The sequence below is a fragment of the Chelon labrosus genome (assembly GCF_963514085.1).
Source record: "Chelon labrosus genome assembly, chromosome: 14".
Lineage (NCBI taxonomy): Eukaryota > Metazoa > Chordata > Actinopteri > Mugiliformes > Mugilidae > Chelon > Chelon labrosus.
In genome coordinates this window covers 22,700,731-22,723,844 of record NC_140347.1, presented here as the reverse complement: position 1 = coordinate 22,723,844, position 23,114 = coordinate 22,700,731, and the positions used below count along the sequence as shown (strand labels likewise).

Genomic DNA, 23,114 nt, shown 5'->3' with positions numbered 1-23,114 from the left:
TTGGACATTCTTATTTATGCATAACCATGCAAACAGCATTTTAACTGTCTAGGCCAGGAGTGTCAAACAGACAGTTCGAGGGTCCAGTCTGGCCTGCGGAATGAATTTGCAAGGTGCGAAAATTACACTGAACACATTAACTGCAATTTTTTCAATAACAGTAACTGCTATTCCTAATTTGTCTACTGGGTTTTACACTGTTTTAGTCAGAGTTGCGGACATAACAACGCAACACCCAGAACTAAACGGCAGACAGCAGCAATGTGCCGAAATTGTAACTACAAACCCACGCTGTTAGAAAGAATGGAAGTAAATGTGTAAAGTAAAAGAAAGTGTACGTAGTAAAGTACACATACTTTAAAGTTGGTCTTTAAGTGCTCTTCTTGAGGAAAATATGCTTAATTATTTATCTTCTATTAATTCAAGATGTGCCCTGCCCTGTTTTAAATGCTGACAAGAGGTGGTAGTGCTTGGTCCTAGATGGGTATCAAGTCTAAAATGAGAATATCTGATTCATTTACAATCCACAGTTAAAAGTTTTGACTATGCCATGTCTAAATACTTCTGAAGGTAAAACCTAGCTTTTCTCAAGATCAAATATTAAAACTTAAGTCCAAGCCTTGGGTACCCACTCTGCTCATCCCTTTCATCCGAGCCTGACAAACTGAGAAATAATTTCAATATTTACATCAAAGAAGCAGAGACAGTTTCTTTTTACTGACCTATGAAGGGCAACTTCACAGCCTGTAACCTAACACCGTAATCCCAGCTGATTCCTTCATATTAACAGTATCCAAAAGGCTCCCAGCAAGTTACGTGACCGCCTTCGCACACAGGATTTTATGAACTGTCCGCCAATGGGGTTCAAGCCGAGTTGTCTCATGGCCCAGGGGAGTGGCGCTCGGCGAGGAGCTCCAGCGTGTCCAGGCAGGACGTGCTGCCTGTCTTTGCATTTTCTTCATCCTTGCTCTATAAGGAAACCTCAGAGTTTCACTTCTAATTGCTAACGTCTGGAATTGTTATCTCCGGAGTAGATCATGAAGCAGAGCGTCTGAGGCTGAATGAGAATGCAGGACAACTGGGATTCACAGAGGAAACCAACGGGACAGATCAGTGATCAATATGTGCAGCTCCAAGGTACAGTCTAATGCTGGGATACTGCTGTGTATAGTCATAAAACTAATAAAACACGTAGCTCTTTTACTTCTTTAACTGTCTACACAAGTCATTTTCCAGGTAGTTTTGAATTCTTTGATGGGTTTGTCGTTTTTATTTATAGATAGTTTTCTTGTAAAATGCTTTTCAGCAGTGAAAAAAAAAAGATTAGAAGTTTGAATGCCTGATATCCAGAATTAAGCAACGTCTGATTTACCTATACAGATGGTTTCCCATGTTCTTCCATGAATCCATTGCATAGGATTTAGACTGTAATAGCAGAAATTGAAGATATTTTAGTTTATTATCATGTAACTATTTAGTTTTGGTGTTCTTGTTAGCTTGTAGGGAGGCTGTCATATTTACAGGTTACAGATCATGCTGCCATGTTTCTGCAAAAGGTGGAACTAGAGAGGGACTAAAACCTTTTTTGTGGTTTTACCCCCCTGTGATTTTTGCTACACGTTTCGCGAGCAAGGGGTAAAAGAGGGGTGTCTAACTGCAGCCACTGCTAGATGCCACTAAATCCATCTTAATCCCGTAATGCTTCTCATATTCAGCACAAAATGCATCTTGTGCTAAACAGTTAAAGCAAGTAAAATATATATATATCTATTACTTTGACAAGGCCATGGTCCTGTTTTTTTCCCCCCAGATGAGAGGAAAGCGGTGCAGAAGAGGACCTTCACCAGGTGGATGAATGTGTTTCTGAAGAGAGTAAGGCACAAATCAATACGGCCTCACTGCGTGTACTGCTCACAAATAAATCCGACAATAACGGCCCTGTGTCTGTATCACCAGTGTGATCCTCCACTTGAAGTGCACGACCTGTTCGCAGACATTCAGGATGGCAGGATACTCATGGCCCTGCTGGAGGAGCTGTCCGGGTGCAAACTGGTAAGAATCATGAGGGGACAAATGTGGCGCCGCCAAGGAAAAGAGAATATATTACAGATGTCTCAGTTTATTTAATTCATCTCCTCCCTGTTTCAGCTGAGATCGTTCGCTTTATGTGGGAGCCCACTGGATCATGTAACCTATTCAAAATATGATTGATGCCACTCTTGTGCCTAACCATAACTCTATAGCCAGTTAGCTTAGGAAACAGTTAGCTTGTCCTCACTCTAAACAAAGAAAATCCACATCTGAAGTTCATTCATTCATCTTCTGTAAACGCTTGTCCTCTGGAGGGTCGCGGGGGGCTGGAACCTATCCCAGCTGTCATTGGGCGAGAGGCGGGGTACACCCTAGACCGGTCTCCAGTCTATCACAAGGCTAACACAGAGAGACAGACAACCATTCACACTCACATGCACAGCTACGGCCACTTTAGAATCAATGAACCTAACGAGCATGTCTTCACTGCTAACCACCTCACCACCCCAAAAAGAAACAATTAGAGTTAATTTTTAGAGAAAGGTCCTGATTGTGTCGTGTATTTTCTACTTCTTTAATTTGCTACTTTCAGTTTGAGGCAGTGAACCTTATTAGGTTTATTTTGGCAAGGAACCAAAATAACACAGCGTGAAAGTTATAGTAGGCTGCTCGCAAATGAAACCCTAGGCAAGTGGTTTCTAATTCTGCTTTAAATTATGTTATTAGGAACACTAACATACTGCAACAAGACACAACTAAGAAAAATCAGCAAAACCAGTTGGCGGCCATTAATTAAAATAGGAGCAGACAATGTGATCACACCACACAGAAAGGCCCCAGTCGACCTGGATTCAAACCCGGAACCTTCTTGCCATTCTAACATTCAAGATAAATGTATTTCAAAATGTTTATCTACTCCCCTCATCCTGTAATCTCTACCGTTAGCTTTACAGGTTCAGGTCGTCTTCTCATCGCATATTCAGGCTGAACAACATTTCCAAGGCCCTAGCCTTCCTGGACGATCGACATGTGAGTGTGTTTGCTTGTAAACACGGTGACAGTTTTAGAACAGATATTACTGTTGCTTTCCAATCTAACTAGATTGATGCCGCCTCCCTGCTGTCCTCCAGGTGAAACTGTTTGGCATCGATGCCTCCGGTATTGCTGATGGCACCCCTTCTGTTGTGCTTAACCTTGTCTGGAACATCGTCCTTCATTTCCAGGTAGTTTTCCCCCATCAACCACCTGTGCTGTAATGTAGTTTCACACTTCTCGTCTAGACGTTAGTCATTGTCACTGACCTCACATACACACCTCTGTTTTACTCCACTACAGGTAAAGGACTTAACCAGAGGCCTCCAGAGGCAATTGTCTTCTAGCCTCTCTTCCTTATCAGTGAGCAGTTATCCTTCCTCCGATGACCTCTCACCCCAGTCAGATGACCCTGACAGCTACTCCTGCAACACTGCAACTCTGCCAAGCAAAGGCAGAAAGGCTTCCAGGGAGCCAAAGTACCACGGGAAAGAAATCAACACACTCCTGCAGTGGGTTCAAAGATGCACATCTAAGTGAGTCTGAAAAAGATCCAGTTGCTCACACCTTCACTTTAGTCACCCTGAACCAAAGTATACACCTCTACAGCCCTAATAACTGAAATAAAAATGTGTCCGTTTGCTCTGTTGAGGTTATGTATGTATGTCTGTTATTTTAAATATGCAGTTACGGGGTGGATGTGACTGACTTTGGGAAGGGCTGGAGGAGTGGTCTGGCATTCCTTGCTATGATAAAGTCCATAAACCCAGACTTGGTTGACCTGAGGGCAAGTTTGTCCAGAGAGCCAAAAGAAAACATCCAGCAGGCCTTCATAATAGCCCATCAGAGTTTGCATGTACCACCTCTGCTGGAGCCTGAAGGTAAGAGCTTTTGTAATGGAGTGAGTGCCTTAAATTCATTTAGTTTCCTCCACAGAGACGAATGTCTTTCTATAAGGCATCATTTACCTCGCTGTTAGAAGCTTATTGTGGTGTAATGACACCACCTACTAAAAAAATGGTGGAAATAAATCAGAAACACAAGTCCCACTGCGGGGCGTTAGCAATGTATTTTTAATTGTACTTCCATGTCACATAAAAGCTCAGTCTGGTCCTCGCAGGATCGTCTCCGTAGCAACAGTGTCCCTGTTAAAAAGTGAAAATGTTTGTCATTCCTCCCACAGATGTGATATGTGCCTCGCCAGATGAGCAGTCCATCATAACCTACGTGTCAATGTTCCTGGGACATATTTCAGGCGTAGATGAGGTTTGTGGGCCATTTAACATTTTGAAGAATACATTTGTGCTGAGAGTTAGATAAGAATACTGATGCCAATCTGGCTGGCATATGAAGCTACCACCGGCAGCCAGTTAGCTTAGCTTAGCATAACAACTGGAAACAGAGGGAAGCAGCTAGCCTGCCTTGCTACCTGGGATCAAAACCTTTTCATCCACCTAAAAACTCACAAAAAGACATGAGCAACACTTGGTGACAATGTATCTCGCCACGCTGGGCCATTTTGTCACTTATTCTCACTGTTGCTCTTAGTACAAACGTAGTATTAGAGTAAGTAAGTAAACATTGATTTTCAAAGCAAATGATGCAAATTGCTTTGTAAGCAAAAAGTAACAGACATGAATAGTGGACCTCTACATCCACCCAAGACATTTGATAAATATATTGCCAAAACTGTGAACTAAAGCAATTTCTTTCTTTATGTAATCATCATTAATATGTCTTCTATTACAGGGCCACACAACAGACATTGACGTTCCTCATATTCACAGTTTTGGAACACTTGAGTCTGTCAGGTTTGGAGAGACCCTTGCTGATGACCCACAAGCCCAAGCTTTGCTTAAAAGCTTGGGAAAGAGCAGTGAGCAGTTGCTGTGGAAACGGTGGTCCAGGAGATCTTCAGGGAGCCCCAGTGCAACTTTGCTACCCACAAACGGAGTGGTCACCTCCAACCTTTCTTCCAGCAACACTAACCAAAGCAGTACTCATCAACATATGGGCAATGATGCCACCTCTGTGTTCAACAAAAAGAAAGGCAGGTGTCGAAGTGTTTTACAGCCGCCCAGTCCACTGGACACCGGTGTAGTAAGCAAGGAGATCCGATCGTGGATGGAAAAGGGTTTAGATCGGAGCTACAGCAACCAAAGGGTGGATGAAAGTCACTTTTCCATAAGTTCTGAGGAAGGAATCTATACCTTGTCAGCGCTGGACTCAGATGAGGAGGATGCCTACAGCTACATCCTAGATCTGAATAAAGAGGTTTTTCAAACATACAATCAGTTTAAAAACAATGTGCCAAAGGTTGAAGAGGAAACAGCAGAGGAAATGAATGAAGAGTCCAAACATCTGGAAGCATCTGAGATGTTTATTGGCGATGGATGTGGACACAAGGAGGGCTACCTTGCATCAAATTCAAATTTTGATCAAGAATCAAAAGTCGGGGCTCAGGCAGTGATTCACAGTGAGTTTGATTTGAATAAGAATGAAAGTAGCACCAGAGAGATGACACACAATAGAGATCCCTTCGAGCTACTTGGAAGTGGATGCAAAGAGGAATTTGAAGAGCAGATGGTAGTTAGAAGACACAATAATGAAAATGGTGGTTATTGTGAGGAAGAGAGGGAGAAGACGTCAGAAAACGTTAGGACGGATGAATATGACGCAAGAGAAAATGATGCAAAGACTGTTGAAGTGGCTAGTTGGCAAAACAGTGTTGGGGAAGGAAGAGAAAAAAAGCTTTGTGAAAACTGGAGCGAGCAGAGGAGAGCACAGGAAGATCAGAGAAGATTTGAGGAAGGGCAGGATTTAAGGAAAGAAATTAATGTAAAGGAAGAAGAGAGGGGAAATCTAAAAAGTGTGACAGAGAGTTGTAAGGCAGGAATAAATGGAAAAACGGCAGTTGAAAGGATCAGTGCAGCTAGAATTGCCACAGAAGAAGAAAATGGTCGGCAGGACAATGTCGCAAAACGGCATTTAACCAAGAATGGTCACGATAAAGAGAAGATGGACGACACTGCTGACGTAGAGTCTAAGTCTTTTAAAACACTAGATGAGAAGAACAGGGAACTGGTGACCAGGAAACACAAAGATCTGACAACAATAGTAGACCGTCCTGGTGAAACAACCAAAAAACATGACACCGATGGAGGTGAACACATCCATGATGATGACCAGAGTTGGATTCCTGCCTGCAGTGCAACCTCTCAGTCATCCAGGTAGTTATCTGTACAAATACAACTGACTGTTAGCTAAGCCCCTGAACTGCAGTGCTTGTCAATTTTCCAATACTGCAAGTTATACACTTTACACTGACGACAGACAGACAGACAGAATTATGTCTGTCTGTAATTATGACAAAGAAATATGGAAAATATCTGTGCAAACACAACATTTCGAGAAAAAAAATCTGTGGCACTGATAACAGTAATGATTTTAAAAAACTGTGTGCTTCACTTTTAACCCTCGTGCTATACCTTTGGGGTCTCTGGGACCCCAAGTGAATGAACAGACAGATAGAGAGCATGCAAGAGGGTAGCACAAGGGTTAAGGACATTTTACGTTAAAATCTAAAATGCTATCTAATGCAAGTTTGGCTGGCGTTTCTGGAGTGAAAACTTGTCTGAACCATATACAGAGCAGAAAGGAGTTAGCCTGAACATACACATTGGTAATTCAGTTCCAATTAGGTGGTTGTTCTAGTCCTAAAGTGAGTTCTTTCCCCCTAATCTAGACACACAATAAAAGACGTATGTAAATAACTATAATAGTTAATAATATACGCCTTGACCCTTTGAAATAACTCTAAGTTACAAATAAGCTATTTAACTGAGCAGATTGTGTATACAAAATGCTTGACATTCAATTAGTAACATCATCCCCAACTCGTAACAACACCGCTGCTCGGCAACTGTCGTTATCTAGACTAGATCCCCATATAGAAAGCCAATGACCGGTTAATGAAACAATAAGGCCTTTGGGAATATGAACAAAAACTATACATGGCTAAATTACAATATATCCACTTAGGGCTGGGTTGATTCAGTATCAATTCATTTAAAGATATTTCAGTTGTTAAATTCACTGAACATGAACATGTTCAACACCGTCTCATTTGACGGCACAGACGGTTTAGGATCGTTCCTTATTCTTTTGTTTATGTATCTATGACTTCAACTGCCTCAACCTCAACTGTGACGGGACAATGTGTGAGAGGGGCTTTGGTGTACCATCAGTTCATTTATACAAAATTTGCACACAATTACATGTTTGTGCGTGTCTTGTTTTGCTGCTTTAATTGTAACTTTTAAATGATATAAATGTGAAGTGTCCGACTAACAATCCTCTTTATCTCCTTTTCAACAGTGGGGAAGGATTCATCCTTCATTCTTTAGCAGCCTCTTGTGACTTAACTCCATTAGAGCTGGAAATGCTCTTGGTCCTGTGGATCCTGCTCTACTGCTGCCTCATCCTACCTCAGATGAACCTCTGAGCCCCCCTGCAGCACACCCTTCTTATTAAGATATGCTTATTAGCCCCGTTTTCACTAATGAGCCAAACAGGGAACACTTGGAGCTGGGCTGACTCTTTAACTGTGTCACTAAATTTCCCTCAAGGCAACATTAAATGATTATGTTTGCTTCTTGCTGCCAGCAGATACAATTTGTAATAACTTGGGCTATAGCTTCAGATAAACACGCAATTCTGTAATCCCCATTATTACACAGATTTTCTGCTTCTTGGTCTTACACTACATACATTATCCGACATGGCTTTTGGGCTGTTTTCGCTGAATGTATTTCAAAAAAACAATCTGTTTATATAATAGATTTTCCTGGCACAAATACTCCTTTCCATTTTACTTGATAATCAGCCACATGGTGGCATCGCAGCTTCACAGCAGCGGCTGTTTCACGCGACAGACCAACTATACTGCATTCTGTTGCCGCCTGAGAATCCCATGTGACCTGCTGTTTAATTAGAAGCCATACTAACATGCTGAGATGAAGCTGATAATATTTATTGAGCACTTTGACATTTCACACACTCTCACTTGTGGCCTAGAATGTATACCTTTTCATTGTTTTCATCTCTAACACTGAGTGATAGGTGCAGCATGTGATTAGAGCATGCATTTTCCATGACATTTTTGTGAATGTGCAATAAACAATAGGCCGACTGCTTCATCTGCATACATGTGGTCCATCCCATAAGATAGATTCAGGCTTGTAGATACTGTATTTCTAGGAAGCTTATACAGATTGGACTTTTGTATCGGGCCCGCTGGAATAATACAGTGTGTACACAGTGAAGCTGGACCAAAAGAAAAGCGTGCATAAGTTGCATAAGCGTTCAAAATCCGTGTTGACCAGAATGTGTATTAAAGGGGAGAATGAGTGTGCCCTGTCCTCCCTGTCCACCAAACACATATTAATTCTAAGAAACTAAAAACAGGCTGCCGTTGTTTGTTTAGAGCTCAACCCAAGGGTCAAAAGCTCAGCCCCGGAGATCAATATTCTTTCAACATCGCCACCACCCCCGCACTGAGCCATGAGAACAACACTTTCCCCAAAGCAGGAGTTTGGCCGGTCTCTGCACAATCAAGCCAGGAAGGCGAGAGAAGAAGCGATGATGTCTGTTGTGCATAGTTTTACATTTGTTACACTGCTGGCATTGTCAACGTGTTCCTCAGTGTATAGGTCAGCTGTTCCAAAGCCTGAAAAACTCTTCAGCAGGCATGTGCGAAGGGAAAGAGAGGTCAATCAGCAACAGCTCAACATATCAGCCCTTAACACAGCGTTGGCCTTTGAACCGTATCGTGACCTGGCCACCAGGACCACTGCTGAGCCCAGTACCCAGCGGCAGCGGCAGCAGCAGCAGCAGCAGCAGCAGCAGCAGCACAACATCTTGTTCTCACCCTTGGGCCTGGCGTCAGCTCTGGCTCTACTGTGCCAAGTCTCTGGGTCCGAGAGTCGGAGCCAGGCCCTGGAGGCCCTGGGGGTGGCAGCCAACTCTACAGAGCAGAGCGTGGAGGTCACCATAGCTGCTCTCACAGATCTGCTGCGTAGCCTCACTCTTCTGGAGGGCGGGGGCAGAGGTGGGGTCCAGAAGGCACTGTCTGAGGCTGGAGTCGGGACAGATGCTGGGATTGGTGGGGCCACAGCAGGGGTGGGCAAAGGAGAAGAGAATGCTGGGGACAGAAGTGATGACGCAGAGGGTAGGACAGGGACTAAGGATGGCGATTATGTTGGTCACTTAAGAGTGTGGAGCAGCCTGAATGCTGATGGAAAACCCTCACTTGACTATGAGAGTTTTTTCCAGGCCAAGCCTCAGCTCACTGAACCCCCTGCCCTCAACATCAGTTCTGAGACGTTAAAAGACTTGCAAACCTCTGGCAAACTTATAGTCAACAATTACGTATATTTCAAAGGTATCTTCTTGGTGTGCAAGTAATAAAATTAATGATTTTAAATTTTAAATGTATTTCTTTCCAAAATAGAACATTCAAAAACATCAAGTTCAAATTTAGGTTTGCCATTTTTCATTTATGCATTCCCTTTATCAATGTCATGTAATTCAGGTCTTCTGCCCTTTGAGCGTCGCCACACAGTGCTGCGGAGCTTCCAGCTGAATGCTACGGCCAACACGGAAGTTGCCATGATGTTCAAGGATGACTCATCTGAAGTGATGATGCTGTACGACACCAACTGCTCAGCCACGGTGGTGCGGCTGGCCCATTCGGAACGCCTGGCCTCACTCCTCCTGCTTCCCAAAGCTGAGCTGCAGCCGCTGGAGGACTGCCTCTCAGACAGCCGCATGAGCTTCTGGCTCAGCAACCTAAAGCCGGGGTAGGTGGGGGAATCCAAATTGTTGAGCAAGAACGAAATACAAACTATGTCGAGCTACCTTCTTGCTGGCACGCTTTCTTGGCTACTTGAAGTCTGCCATGGATCGGGTGGCACAACAGAGTCATTTCAGTTTTATGAAGTGACTCAAAATGTGCCATTTTGCATCCCTGTTTGAACTGCTTGAAGTGAATGCAGAAGAAAGGCTTGAAAACACAAGTACTACCAGTTTATACTTACACTTCACTACATTTATGTAACAGCTTGAGTTATGTTGCAGTCAAGCTTTGCTAGCTAGATTAAACTACCCAATATACATATCAGATGCCACTTTCTTGCATTGAATACTTAATACTTACTTATAACAAGTACTTTGCCTTAAATGTTCAATGCAGGACTTTAACTTCTAACTGTAATTTTACAGTATAGTATCAGATTAGACCCGCCACATGTCATCTAGGGTAGGGTCATCTCTGTTTAGGGGAATCCAGAATTCAGAAAAGCTGATTGCCGATGAGCCCCTGTCATTGGATAGTTGGAATAGAATTATTGACATTATTGATGTCTGCGAAGATTCTCAGTCATCCAGGTCATGGAATATCCAAGAACAAAGCTAAACCGACATCATCTGGTCTCACCTTGCCTTTGTTTTAGCGTTGTTTTCTGATGAGCCTCCTCCAACCTGTAGTTGGACCCAGGTTCTTTGTACATTGGTTAGTAGTTGGGGCTCATTCTCAGCTGAGCAGGCTAACGAACAGGCTGTATCGTAGCTACATCTTTTGTCACAGCAAAGTGCTATTGCTAGAAAGCATAATACTTACTGACCCGGGCTGAATAGTGAAATATTCCACTGGATACTCAATAAGGTAAAAATAGATGTAAGGTGAAGACACCTCTGACCGTTGGTTATAATACCAGCTTGATGCTGGGAGACAGCAGGGGTACAGCTGAAGATGCTTTGCTTATTTCTGTGCAATGCTCTATGGCAAGGTGAGTGGACACATATCTACTTAATGTGCCACCTAGGTCCCGGCTAAAAACTGTGTCAGGCGGCTGCTGATGCCAATGCAGACAGCTAGCAACCTGTAAAGGCACCCATTAGAGGGTGACGCGGGAATCAATTGTCGCTCCCATCCCATGCCGAGCCCACAAAAATACTCCCATCATATCCTGATCACGTGATTGTGCCAGCACCCCCCTGTCCAGCCCCCCCGTCCCGCAAAATCCCGAGAGAAAGACTCCCAAATCCCGTCCCGCTCCCTATGTTGTTGTCTAAAGTTATCAGACTCTGTTGCCCCCCTGTAGCATGTTTGGTTAATCGCGGTCAAATCACTGAGGTTGCCTCGGAAATTTAGGCTACACTTGGGCTATACATGCATCATTTTTTAATTTAATCTTCGGCTCCGTCCCGCTCCCGTTGATTATTTGCTCTATCCCGTCCCTACCACGTTGCCAACAGTGAAACTGACTCCCGCTCCCAGTGAAATTGACTCCCATTGGCACCCACCCTGCACTCAAAGCACACTTCTTCATGATATAATTCAAAAAGCAGAGTTATATAAAATTTACAGTTTTCAGGAATGAGGAGAAACCATTTTTTTTTCGTACCAGCCTGGAAACAGTTCTTCTGTAAACGTAGGAATTTTAAACATGGAGGTCTGTTGAAATTGACTTGTCTTTGGGGCCAGCCTCAAAGGACCATTTGAAAAACTTTTTCAGCCACTTGCTTGGGAGGGAATCCAGAAAACCCAGCAACTTGGCACATTTTGTTCTCTGTTTCTGTTGGGAGGTTACGAGCCAGCCCCTTTTCCCACTGCTGTGATGAAATTTCCATTCAACTGTGTTCAGGCGTGGGCTTGCAAGGCGATTAGGATCAGAGAACTTCCTCTGCCACTGTTTGCAAAATGCACTGAAGGGGTGGGCACTGAAAGCAAACCTTGTAATGCCCAGATTTATGAGTCTCGTCCATCCGAATACAATTAACTCCATCTAAATATTTTCTTTACAGTGGCCTGATAGGTCACCTGCGTACACCGGGGCTCGCCGCATGGAATCCAACTTTAAATATTTTATCCACATTGTTTCCCATTTATTCGAGATAGTCCTCAAATAATAAAAATATTTTTAAATGCTTAACAACAGTTTAGTGATGAACCATTCATGGTGGTTTGACAATGAGCATGTTAACCTAAAGGTTAGCATCACTCTGCTTTTATCATGTTCAAACCTTATCTAGTGTGTTTGCTTATTCCAGAGTCTACAGTATATTGAACTATGTCACATGCTCTCTGGACCCCTGCAGTCGCCTGCTCTCGGTTGTAACGTGATGAATGATGCTGAGTAGATTCTAAATCAGCAATAATTACCGCTCTCTATACATCAGTGACTGGAAGCCTGCAGTACGGGTCCCACAAGTTGTAACAAGACAGCTTAGAGCAAATCCATTAACACATTGATTGTTGTTTTCACAGGCGGGCAGAAATCCGTTTCCCCAAGTTTCGGCTGAGGAAATCTTACAATTTAGAGAGCCTCCTGAGGAAGGCTGGAGTCTCGACCGTTTTCTCCCACTCAGCCGACTTCTCCGGAACATCGGAGAAGATGCTCAAATTCATCAAGGTTAAGCGAGAATCAAAACTGTCTTGGAATGCAATTCAATTATCAGCCATGAACACGTGCTGTGGAATTTAAAAAAAAAAATTATTTTCCTTCATTTCCACTGAACAGCCACTCCCTAAATCCTTTCTCTGTTCTCTCACTGCTCCTGTTTCTGTGTGATTAGGCACACCATGAGGTTATGCTGGAGGTGGAAGAGACCAAGCCCGAAGACGGGGGGAGACCCGGCATCATGCTGGACTTCTCTGTCCCCCCAAGAATAACCTTCGACAGGCCATTCATGCTTCTAATCTATGATGATCTCACAGGGCTCGTGCTCTTCATCGGGAGAATTATTGATCCCACAGATGTCTAGAGTGAACATCAAACTCATCCTTTTCTTTTTCTGTTGCCACGCTCATCCACAGAACGTGCCAACTTTGGCTGGAATTTATCCCAGTAGTATAGCATATAAATTGTGCAGAACAAAAATAATGCATTTGCAGCAGTTTCACAGAAGTATAAGAGTGCGCTTTTGTTTTTCAAACATTACAGGGTGATTTATAGTTTATTTCTTCATTTTCATAAAATGATGAAAAGACATTTAAACGGCAGAAATTTATCCCCCTTACTGAACCTCTGTTATTCTTGCAAAAACATAAAACACTTTTCTTCCATTACAAAAGCATTTTCTCTTTTTGTCACATAAATATATATATATATATTTTTTTCTCTCTGAAACCCAATTTCCTCCTGTAACATCTCTTTATCATCTTATGCAATTATTGGAAATTGCTTTGCAAAAGCATCTCTGGGCTTGTTCGAGAGAAAAAGCTCATGAAACGGTTTTCGCTCTGTAGTGGGGTTTAGATGCTCTGGGACTTTAGCTCATTTTTACCTCAGTCACATACCCTTGTGGAGACATCGCGGTGATATTTAGCTCATTGAGGAGATGATGGATAGAGGATGGTTTGATGAATAGGACAGCAGATCCATCACAACTAACAGAAATGTCAGCCTATTAATCAGGAGGGGTCCTGGTGACTCATCGGAATCCCAGTTTTGCGAGCCATTTGTGAGAGTGTGGGGTCCCCAGAGGTGGATCTGACAAGCTGTCCACATGTGTGGAGGTGAGACAGCAGTCGAGGTTTGAACTTCATTTTTAAGCTCTTTTCTCAAGCCCTTACACAACTATCTGTTGAACATATGACCGAGTCCATCTCCATCTATGACTGGCTTCCAGGACAGATTGTCAGGAACCGTGTGCAATTATTCCCACATTTCAAGGATTATTGCATCTCAGCCTTCTACAATGGATGACAAAATGCTTCCATGCTATGCTTCCCGAATGCTTCACTGGGGTTTCGCTCTACTGTCCTCTATTATTTATTAACTTAGTTTACTAGTAGATCAATAGGACATGCTGCGGCTCAAGCTGAGGATTTTTGAGAGCACTCTGCAGGACAACAAGCCAAACTACTTACGGTTTGTGAAATGCAGACTTAAACACATCACATTACGACCACATTTAATCAAAAGTAACATATTATAGGAGTGGAAACCTGACCTAAATTTTTGTGACTGCAAAGAAAGGGAGAAGATGTGATGCCACATACTCCTGCACTCTGCTTGGCTTTAACAGCACTTGAGTCACAATCTGATGACAGTTGGTGGGCTGTTTGGCCACATCTGATCAAACCTGAGTACCTAAGATAGGGGGCCAGCTTTTCAGGGGCTTTATCTCCACTTCAACAGTGCTACCGAGTTCAGTGGACAGACCTTGAGTTCACTGACCCAATAATAGTGATTAACAGCTATGTGATTAAGAATAACTGTCAACGTGGAATCTATCAATGTCTGTGTCTGTTCTTTTCAGAAAGGATTTCATGTGAAAGCACTGAGGGTAGAGACTGAGAGAGCGCATTTGAGTTTCTGTGTGTACTGAAAGGACAGTCCCTTGCGACTCATTCCTTGAAGGATCTCCTCTAAACATGAAAATGTGTGTTGCAATATATTTCCACGCATTTTTTGAACAGGTTATTATGTCATCCGTGGTTCTTTACCCATGTCATGCAGTGTGGGATGTGTTGCATCAGTGAAGATAGTCCAGTTCGATATCTCTTAGCACATGAAAAAGCAGAGGGACTGGTCTTGGTTAATTTTTGACCAGCATGTCAGCTGACTCTTGGAGCTCCTATATATAAAGGGGACGCTTCTGACAAACTGTCTGCAGCATAGAGGACATTAACGGTAAGTGCATTACTTTATTGAAATAGTCTTAGTTTTTGGAAAACATATTGTATTTGTAAAAAAAAAAAAAAAAAAAAAAAAAAAGAAAGAAAAAGAAAACATAGCTTTGGAAGAAAATTGTTGTAATAACTGAGAAGTGCAAAGTTGTTGAGATGCATAACCGTACGATCTGTATTAACCCTACCATTCTACTAAATCTATTCTTAACTGACTTGTATTTCCCTCAACAGGCTCTAAAGATGCGTGGTATCTTTGCTAGTTGTGCACTGACAGCACTGCTGCTGGCTGTAGCCTGGGCAGACCACCACCACGACCACCACCACCACCACCACCACCACCGCCAGTCTGGACACAGCGATGAGGGCCATATGAGCTGCCACATGCTGTCAGATCCCAATGCCGACTTTGCCTTTGGCCTCTACAAAAGTCTGAATGCCAAAGTTGCTGCTGGAAAGAACATCTTCTTCTCTCCGCTGGGCATCTCCACCGCACTGTCCATGCTGTCTACCGGGGCCCGTGGTGACACCCACAGCCAGCTGTACTCCAGCTTGGGCTACGACACCTTCAACCAGACTAAGGTCAATGAAGCCTACGAGCATCTTTTCCAAATGCTTGGACGCAGCCAGGAGAGCCAGCAGCTGGATGTTGGCAACGCTGTTGCGGTGCGCACTGGTTTCAGTCCTCTGGAGAAGTTCCTGGATGATATCAAGCACTTTTACTCCGGTGAGATCTTCAATGTCGACTTTGCCAAACCTGATGAGGCTGCAGCTGAGATCAACAGACTCATTTCCACTAAAACAAAAGGCACGATCAAAGACATGGTGAAGGACTTGGACCCTGCAATGGCCATGGTGCTGATCAACTATGTCTACTTCAGAGGTAGGACACATTCTTAAAAACAAGAATACTCGCAGATAGTTAGATGGTTGTGAACACACTGCATCTGTACATGTGCATTTTATCATCTTATTTGCATTGTTAGAGAACAGATCATCCTGCAAATATGTGACATGCAGCAGTCTGAAGGCATCTTCCTCCTCTGTCTTCTCATATAGGACAGTGGGAGAAACCCTTCGATGCTAATATGACACATAAGGCAGACTTCCATGTGGATGATGCCACCAAAGTTCAGGTGGACATGATGAAGAGGACAGGGCGATACGACTTCTATCAGGACAGCGAGAACCACACCTCTGTCATCATGCTGCCCTACAAGGGCAATACCTCAATGATGATCGTCCTGCCTGATGAAGGCAAGATGAAGGAGGTGGAGGGCCTCATCAGCAAGGACCACCTCAGGCACTGGCATGACTCGTTCTTCAGGAGGTAAGAGAGGAAATTCTTTGGCGTTATTAGCCACATGTTTGTACAGTGGAATGTCTTGGCATGTTGGACTCTTATCTTCAAAATCGGCACAATTCATGCACAAACAAGCCTTTTGTGCCGTATGTGATGCTGACACCAGTGATGTTCTTTGTTCCGCAGTAACGTGAATCTTTACATGCCGAAATTTTCCATCTCAGCTGATGCTTCCCTGGATGACACACTTAAAGAAATGGGAATAAAAGATGCTTTTGAAAACGATGCTGATTTTTCTGGCATGTCTGAGGAGATCAAGCTCAAAGTGTCAAAGGTAGGAAAATTTTAAGTCTGTTTCCCGACCATTACTCAACAGAATATCACAGATACACTGAGTAGATGTTGCAAGGACCATCTGGTTTGTATGTACAGTTTTCAGGATGTGCTCTGAATCAAAGTTGACACTATCTCCTGGTTCCTCCACAGGTGTCTCACCAGGCTGTGCTGAGTGTGGATGAAACAGGAACAGAGGCAGCAGCTGCCACCACCATCGAGGTCATGCCCATGAGTATGCCTGAAACTATAACACTCAATAGACCCTTCATGGTCTTCATCGTGGAGCACTCGACAAAGAGCATCCTCTTCATGGGAAAGATCAACAACCCCACAGCCATGTAAAGATACCTGGGGAACGTGTGATACATTTTCACAACGCAGTAGGTCGTAGTAGTTTCCGGACATTAGCTCATTTTCACCTCAGCATCTGAAAATGCTGTAGACTTGTGACCCTGATATTAAGAGCACCAGGGAAATGAAGACAACAGATCAATCGTCAAGTGACACAAGTGAGTTCATCTGTCTTTCACTTCATCTGAACCTGGCTTCCATTTGTACATGTCTAAATATATTGATATAGAATGGATCCAACTGACCGATAAATGTTCTGGAACATCAATAAGACATAAAGCCAACTTGTTTCTGTATTTTTGCTGTTTCAACTTAAAGTGGAATAAAGATTTGTAATGACTAAGTGGCATTTTATGTTGTTTAATGTTTCAGTTTAGTTTTGATTAAACAAACCCAATCATCTTGACTAAGGGCTATACTGTATTATTTATGGTACAGACTAATGCTTAATTATTGAGAGAAAACACCAATTAGTACCTACTTTTGAGTAGGTAAGGCACTTATGGTTTGCATGAGAACAGGGCAAAAGTCTTCATAGACTGCAGAAAGAATAAAACAAAATAGTATTTTACGTGAATTCTTGGTCATTAGTCCAATGTGCGACAATATCTATTAATGGGGGAGGCAGCAGAGACAGGGTCATTGGTCTGGTGTGAACTTTTGTGGGGACATGTACTTTTTCTCTTCAGTATTCACACACAATAATAACATGTTTCTGCAAATGGTCAGATGTTGTCGGAGCTGAAGCTAATAAATGTTGAACCACAAATACCAAAATCACTACAACACAAAAACAAAATGACACTGAAGCGACCAAAGCTAAAGTGGGGTAAATTTTCTGTGCTTATCGGTCACTGAGCGGCATGGATGAGGAAATATGTCTCAGACCAATCGCACACTGGAAAAAAAAAATCTAAATCTTACCAAGTATATTTGTCTCATTTCTAGTCAAAATATCTCATTACACTTAATATAAGACACAATTGCCTAACAAGTACCATTTCAGCAAGATATAGGAACTTGTTTTAAGACAATACATCTTGAATATCTTGTTAAGTGAAAAAGTCTTGAAAACATCTTGTTTTGAGTCATATGTCATATGGAACAAGCTTTTTTGACTTTTGCCGAAGTTTTTAAGCTGCTGTGTTATTTGCTAAAGATAAATCATCTTGTTTCAGGAATTAGACTTACTTGATTTAAGAAAATACATCTTGTTTATTGTAAAGCCTTAAGCCTTAACTCATCGTGACTTTCTGGAGTCTCTGCTGTTTGCCTCATGGTGATCACAAGACTAGGGATTCCCAGAATGTTCCTTTAACCAAAATAAAACTCCAACGAAATGGAATAAAATACAATGATGCACATATTACCAGAGGCAAATACAAAGAGGATTTTTTAATGTACATCCAATCGTTAATGGAAATTAGCTGCACCGGTTTCTGATTGTTAACATAACAAGCAAGTTTCAGGAAGAGTTCCTATTTAAACCTCAAACTTCCCACCAGTCCCCTAGAACTGAAGAAGCTACTGGTGAGTGGTGAAACGTCTTCTCAAAAAACTCTACAAGTCCAGTTGCCTTTTTTGAACCTTTTTTGGATATACCATGACTTGGATGACTGAGAACCTTCACAGTTATGTACAGTTACATAAACATCTCCACATTTGAAAGGCTAAATAAACTGTTACGTATGACTTAAAACTGTAAAAAGTGAATGTCATTTCTCAAATGATATTTAACAGGCAGTCTATCTGAACATTATTCAGATCATATCACAATACCATAATGATAATATACTGAAACCTCATTCATACATGAATACAATACATACATGAATAAATCAGTTACTTAATAAAGTATCTCATACACACTGGTCTTATCTAAATGGTTCAATAGTGGGAGGAGAAAAAGGAAAAGTTTAATGAAATGCTCCCCAGAAAATCAAGTTAAACTTGAAAGAAAAGCAGCACATCAACCTTTTCCCTAAATAAATAGTGGCAGATTACACTGTCCTGAAGTCTTAATATTTGTGGTTAAAAACATTCATTTCTTCTCCAAACAGACTCAAGTATTTGTATTAAGGGAGTAATATTCATTGATGTCTGTGATATCATACTTCAGTGGAATGTACTTGCTATTATTGAAGTTCAAATAGTAGTATGGCGTATAATCAACAAGTTTTTCAGCCAAACATTGGCTTGAGCTAGGTAGGGAACTACCTCATAAGCTAAATAATGATCATTCCACTCATTTATAGAGAGAGGCTGGCATTCAAAACAATACACTGAAGAATTTACTATGTAGATTTTTTCCCCCTCATATATTCAGAAACTAGTTGTTTTTAATTGATTTAAAAAAATTAATTACTGACATAAACCCCTGTTTTGGTAATGGTAGCCTATGGTTCAGCAGTGGGCAGGCTGTCCCGCTATTTTACGTTACTGCAGGTGCAGCCCTCATTAAAGATTAAACGAAAACAAGATGGCACTTTCCATATCTAAAAAACGATGTGATTTATTCAGAATCTAAGTGAGCGTAATACATTCATCTATTTTTTTTTAAGGAGTGAGACATCTCACTTGTTTATCGTATCTGTTGAGAGACATGCGCAGTACCAAACACAAAGAAGAGCATGCGTAGTACGGCTCACTGGAGGGAACGTTAGGCACGCAATAAAGCCACCTCGTCCCAGACGTTTTGAATTCGTATTTCATTGCAGGTAAGTTGTATCGAGTATCTCATGTTTTTTAGTCACATACGTAAATATTATCCATGTTTCAATATATATTTGTTGTGTACACTGTTGCAGCCGAGCACGAGCTAACGTTAGCTGAGCTAACTTGCTAGCTAAAACCGCTAACAGCATGGATGGACTTGAGACGTCACTGTATCGATTTTAAGAGGTAATGTAGTCAAATACACATTTTTAACGTAGTTATTATCTTATTTTTACATCATATTATTATGCACCAGTAATACCAAGACAAATTCCTTGTAGGTGAAAACATATTTGGCAATTAAATCTGATTCACCAGAGAGGTTAAAATCAGCTAAGGTTAAACAAATACGATGTGTATTGAGGCTTGCAGTCCTAACTATAAAATCGGTCGTAACTATTAATTCTGAACTGATTTCAATGAAATTGGGTTGATTATTCATGGGTTTCATCAGGTCCCTTTCCACAGGTGTTTTAATCAAGCACCATGCAGTCTACATTAATAATCCAGGTGCTTGATTTTAAACACCTGTGGAAAGGGACCTGGTGAAACCCATGAATACATTGGATAAATTGATACTGGTTACTTGTTTCAACTAAATCCGGTTACTGGGGTGGATCTACTCAGATTCTATACTAAAACATTAACCTTCTGAATAGCCACAACTTAAAGTGTAAATTATTTAGAATTTTTGCTTTTATGAGTTTCTCCAAAATTGTAGATTGCTATATACATTCTATATATTTTAATTAAAATCACTTCAGAATTAAGAGAGTTATGACTGATTGCTTTATACATTCTGTATCTGCATCTACAATGTTTAATTCACCACTTTGATATGGTGATGCATAGTCTACTGAGGTATGTTATTTCTATATCTATAGTTAATGCACTAAACTAGTTGGCGCTAGCAAGCTGTTTTGAATGAAATGACAACTTTTACTAGTTTCATGCAGTTTGGCTGTTCAGGAAATGCATTGAGGAACGTTAAAAGTAGCAACTTCAGCTGTAACTTAATATGTACTGCACCTTTCATCCAAATTTTGCTTTAGAAGGTTATTTGATTGACTTCTGAAGGGCTAAGTTTGAAAAATATGGAATTGATCATTTAAACAAAAGTGCTTTATCCTAATGGAAAGATGTCCATGTTATGTGTTTAAGGAAAAAGAAGACCCCAATGACTACTTGAAGAAACGCCCTCTCTCCTGTCCAGTCCTTATCGTGAGTTCGTCCAACTGCCTCCTGGCTTTAGGAGATGTGCCGATAACTACGCTCCCAAAAGACAAGGTTACAGAGGGTGTTTTATACCTTATGGTCTACTATTATGCTCTACATTTTACTTACCCCAGGTGTGTAGCTACTCTGCTTTCTGTCATACAAACAGAGGTCCTCTTGTACACAATCCATGAGCGAGACCTCACACCATCTTTCAAGAAGAGCATGGCTGACTGGAAAGCTTTTGTTGGCAAATATACGTATTCGTAATTTAGCAAATGTAGCCCAATGTTAAGGTAGCAATAATAAGAATTTTGTTAATGTATTGAGAGACACATTGGTCAGATAGTCATGTTAATGTTAGCCCAAGACCCCTAACTTGGATGTTGCAATAAGCACTTTGTAAGTGTATTGAGGGGACAGACGCAGATGATCATGTCTGACTGTAATCCATGTGTTACACACAGGCTTGGGTATCGAGTATCGAGAAACGATTGGAACCGGGACTAGCTTTGCGATTTTCCCGGAATCGTTCAAAAGTTTAATTTTCGATTCCTAGTTTCGATTCCCAGTCCGCCGACCGGAAGAAGAAACCGCTGAACACCAACGAAGAAGCGTCCACCGGAAGTGTTGGCTTAACCGAATGTCTATGGTCGAACGTGGATAGCGGAGGTCGAAAGTGTGGCTTCACTTTTATAAACAGAACGAAATCTCGGCAAAATGCAACATTTGCGACAAGATTGGTTCGTGCATAGGAGGGTGCACGTCGAACATGATAAAGCACCTCCGAATTCATGGAGCAGAAATAAATGTGTGCCCCGTCTTTGACGCGCTGCGCCGACCGTCCTCCGCTGCCTCTTCCTCTGGCTCTGGCTCCGACCCCCAGCCTGGCACCGCAGTGACTACACTGCAGTCCGAATCTGGTGAGTAAAACAATACATATACATTAAATAATATGTCTTGCGCCAACATTGAGGCAGCTAACAAATTAGCCCACATATTTTTTTCATAGACAATTTACGACCTGAGATTGCGAACGTTAGCCAGGCTGATGACTCCACGACTCCGCGATGTGCTGAGCCTACTCCGTTTGCACTCATGTGCAAATGTGTTTTCATGAGATTTTCATGAGATTTTCAAAAATAAAGCTTGCAAGGAAAGTGTACCCCTGTGAAAATATATTCATAATTTATAATATTTATAGTTCATAGGTTCATAATATTTAAGTTCATAGATTTGATATTTATGTTGTAGTTGAAAACAGCCCTGTGAGAAATTCATAGTAGGCTAAAGTTCATAAAAAGGAAAAAGTTCATAGAATTAAAATTGATGGAGCCAACGGTCTTTCCTTCAGAAAGACCGTTGGCTAGCTAGCTCATTTAAAATATCCTAAACTTTTTTTGACCCTGCCTCTTAAAAGAATCGGAATCGAGAATCGTTAGGAACCGGAATCGAAACAAGGAATCGGAATCGGAATCGTTCAAATTCAAACGATACCCAACCCTAGTTACACATATATGGCATGTTATGCTATGTTTATTTATTTATTTTTTTAAATTATTATTATTTTATTACAGTCCCATACATACTGTGAGCCAAAACATGACTGCTCCAGTTGTACACTACATGCTGTGAAGTCTCAGTGTAACTGACTAACTGCACTCGATTGTAAGAACTGTTTACTCCTGCATTTCAGAGCTAAAAATGCATGTTCTTTCTTATGCAGAGAAAATAAAACATTTGTTTGTTTAATGCAAGACTTGTTTTCATTGAAGTAGGTGGTTGTCTTAAATCTAGAACAATAGTACTATTGTAGAGCTTACTGTAAGTTAAATGCACTTGAATTGAGATGAATTGTGTCTTATGATACAAAAGCACTTCTTAATATGAGTAAAAAAATGCATAATATGAGTATTTCCAGCTAACTTCAAGACATATTTTATCCTAAAATGCTTTAATATTCATTTCCTAATCCTATTTCATGTTGGTGATGGTCTGAAATCTAGGACAATGTCACTATTTTAGAACTTAAAATGAGTTAAATACACTAAAATATAGCTCAAAATAAGTTTTCCTAGCTAATTTCAAGATCACTTTTATCTCAAAAGTCCTAAATATCACATCTTATTTCAAGAAATCTTGACAAGCTGATTTTCACTAGCTCCATCGGCAGATTTTTTTGCTTATTTCAAGCAAAAACATCTTCTATTTGTTGTTTTTTTACTTACTTATGGAGGGGCATTTTTTCTAGTGCAGTTGTTGCGTTCTGTGTCGCAGCAAAATGTACTTACAATTTACATGTACTATTGATGTGTTGATCCAATGCAGAACCATAAATCTCATTTGAAACTAACTAGACGCTCCTCTCCACCAGCAACAATCGTTCAGCTGTGACTCTCTTCACATTAGCAGAAGGTGGAGGATAATTAAACCCTT

The 23,114-nt window shown here is 41.4% G+C and overlaps 3 protein-coding genes across 4 annotated transcripts; all 3 read left to right on the top strand.

Moving 5' to 3' along the window:
* The first annotated feature begins 1,010 nt into the window (after positions 1–1,010).
* Positions 1,011–8,592, top strand: clmnb (calmin b). Of its 2 annotated transcripts, XM_084560039.1 has the most exons (10): positions 1,011–1,137; positions 1,811–1,872; positions 1,957–2,052; positions 2,977–3,060; positions 3,162–3,254; positions 3,367–3,599; positions 3,751–3,944; positions 4,247–4,329; positions 4,813–6,293; positions 7,441–8,592. In XM_084560039.1, exons 1-10 carry the CDS (start codon positions 1,062–1,064, stop codon positions 7,565–7,567), a joined length of 2,529 nt encoding a protein of 842 aa, XP_084416165.1. In that variant the 5' UTR covers positions 1,011–1,061; the 3' UTR covers positions 7,568–8,592. The 2 variants fall into 2 exon arrangements, with proteins under 2 accessions (XP_084416165.1, XP_084416164.1); XM_084560038.1 differs by having other exon boundaries at positions 1,811–2,052.
* Positions 8,593–8,625: 33 nt separating this feature from the next.
* LOC311499851 (uncharacterized protein) lies at positions 8,626–13,081 on the top strand (the record flags this gene model as incomplete). Its single annotated transcript, XM_084560989.1, has 4 exons — positions 8,626–9,505; positions 9,656–9,923; positions 12,392–12,536; positions 12,700–13,081. The coding sequence occupies 4 exons, from the start codon at positions 8,626–8,628 to the stop codon at positions 12,886–12,888; spliced, it is 1,482 nt and encodes a 493-aa protein (XP_084417115.1). The 3' UTR covers positions 12,889–13,081.
* Positions 13,082–14,980: 1,899 nt separating this feature from the next.
* Positions 14,981–17,161, top strand: LOC311499212 (alpha-1-antitrypsin homolog). Its single transcript, XM_084560105.1, has 4 exons — positions 14,981–15,641; positions 15,818–16,088; positions 16,248–16,395; positions 16,548–17,161. The coding sequence occupies exons 1-4, from the start codon at positions 15,002–15,004 to the stop codon at positions 16,737–16,739; spliced, it is 1,251 nt and encodes a 416-aa protein (XP_084416231.1). The 5' UTR covers positions 14,981–15,001; the 3' UTR covers positions 16,740–17,161.
* The last annotated feature ends 5,953 nt before the right edge of the window (positions 17,162–23,114 follow it).